This window comes from Myotis davidii, unplaced genomic scaffold (assembly GCF_000327345.1).
Source record: "Myotis davidii unplaced genomic scaffold, ASM32734v1 scaffold1284, whole genome shotgun sequence".
NCBI lineage: Eukaryota > Metazoa > Chordata > Mammalia > Chiroptera > Vespertilionidae > Myotis > Myotis davidii.
In genome coordinates, this window is record NW_006295187.1 from 257898 (window position 1) to 260061 (window position 2164).

General features: G+C 38.5%; 1 protein-coding gene across 1 annotated transcript in view; it reads right to left on the reverse strand.

Moving 5' to 3' along the window:
* PLCH1 (phospholipase C eta 1) overlaps window positions 1-2164 on the reverse strand; it is a 146320-nt gene that overhangs the window by 48125 nt on the left and 96031 nt on the right. Inside the window, 1 exon segment of the mRNA XM_015567911.1 lies at window positions 788-991. Coding sequence (XP_015423397.1) covers window positions 788-991 — 204 coding nt within the window.

The window sequence follows — 2164 nt, forward strand, 5'->3', positions numbered from 1 at the left end:
TGAAGGGTCCCAGGTTCGATTCTGGTCAAGGGCATGTGCCTGGGTTGCGGGCACTTCCCCAGTAGGGGATGTGCAGGAGGCAGCTGATTGATGTGTCTCTCTCATCGATGTTTCTAACTCTCTATTTCTCTCCCTTCCTCTCTGTAAAAAATCAATAAAATATATTTTTTTAAAAAAAGACTTTTTATTGGACCCTAGACACCAAAGCTGAAGTTGAAATTCCTCACTACAGCACTCAAAACCCTTTATGATTGACCCAAGTCTACTCAGCCTACCTGATTTGTCATACTTCTCTACCACGTATATGATTCAACTGCTAGAATTCTCACACTGTACCATTGCTTTAACTTCCATCCTTCCACTAGACTATGCTCCTTGGAGATAGAAACCATGTCTTATATCTGTGTACTCACCCCCAGGAACCCACTATAAATCGAAAAAGTGTTGATAGACCATGAAGTATCCTGAAAACAAATAGTAACCTTGAACTCTTTTCCCCACTATTGCATCAAAAATACCTTTCTAGAAAAATTTTCATTGTTAGCACAATTTTTCAGAAACCAAAGGAGTTATTTCCCAACTGCAAGTACTGATCTCTCTCCCTCCTGACTGACAGTAGGGATAAGCCATAGAAGATTACAAGTTAAGAAAGACTTTACAATAGCAGGAAAATGATTCTCATCAGTGTGAGTGCATTTTTTAGGTCTCCGTAATTTATGGTAGATTTGACAGACCAACTAAAGGACATGTTCACCAACACAAACTGGAGCTCAGGCTAAGGACATACCTTCCACACAGCGACAGCCCTCTTGTAGCACCCGAGCGTACATGTCCACCTTGGACTGAGAGAGGAGCTGGTCCCCAGTCAGGTACGTGTTGTGAGAGGATGCGATGTAGTAGTTACAGAGGGGCTGATCCATGTCCTGGTACACTTCGTGGTGCAATGGGTTAAATATATCACAAGCAGGACTTCGCATGTAGCTGGTGAAGCCTTTGGAAGAGAGAGTGGAATACTATAGCTTTAAGGCATATGTACTTGATTGACTGTAACAGGAACAAGAGAGATCAAATATGTTCATAGTGATTATCTTTGTGATTACCCCAGGACAGCCTTGGCAGGGAACACTGGAGCAATGAGATTTGTTGAGTCAAGTAATGACAAAAGCTTAAATATGACTTTTGGGAGTAGCAGTTTAAATATAACCTACAGAAAAACAGACTTTTTAAAAATTTTGATTGAGTGGGTTTCCTACAAAGCCATTCAGTAACTACTGAGCTCAAGCTAGGATTATGTTATGTGACCTAATTGGTGACTGACACAATGTTAAAGCATTATTTATACTAAGCAGTAGAATGCTGTACCAATAATTTGATAGGTTATTAAGTAAACTTGAAAAATAGGCACGGCCAAATTTAGGGTGTGATTATTTGACTATGAAATTGGCTTACAAAGATGCTGCTAATTGCCAGCACATTTAATAACTCTGAAATAATGCTTAAAGGTTATGTAGAAAACCCTATCAGTTTTTCTACAGTTTTCAAAACATAATGTCTAAGTAGAAGAGGCATTCATTAGTATATGAATAAATACATGAATGACTCACAAGTACTTAAGTGGAATGGTTATTAGGGTAAATTGTTTCAAGGCTTCAAGAACCATATAGTAAAACTCTTATCTGTAAATATCCTCTGAGACTCTGGAGAATTTCTTCATGCCTTTCTTTATGGCCAAAACTTAGAAGTCATGTTTAATCCATCTTAGGGCCACACCAAGGAAAAGATTCACTTCTTAGCAAATGTCCAAATTAATTTATTTTTTCTGGCTGTCTTTAAATGGTTTCTGATCATGTAAATTTTAAATTATTCCTCTTCATTTTAATTACCCTCAACCTCAGGAAGTAAGCACATGTCACCAAAACCCCCTTTGTCCACACAGCCTGGGAGCAAGGGGACTAGGTCAACAATAAAAAATGGTGAGATGAATCCTGGCTTTGCATGCTCTTCAGGGCAGCAAATGGCCCAGTGGTCTTTCACTAAGATATCTGTTCAGCCTGCATTTGATTTCCTTACGTACTTTACATACAAACAATTTAGACACACATGTAGCTAGTAGCTACATTCATATCATACTATCTACACTAATAAAAGAGAAACATGCAAATTG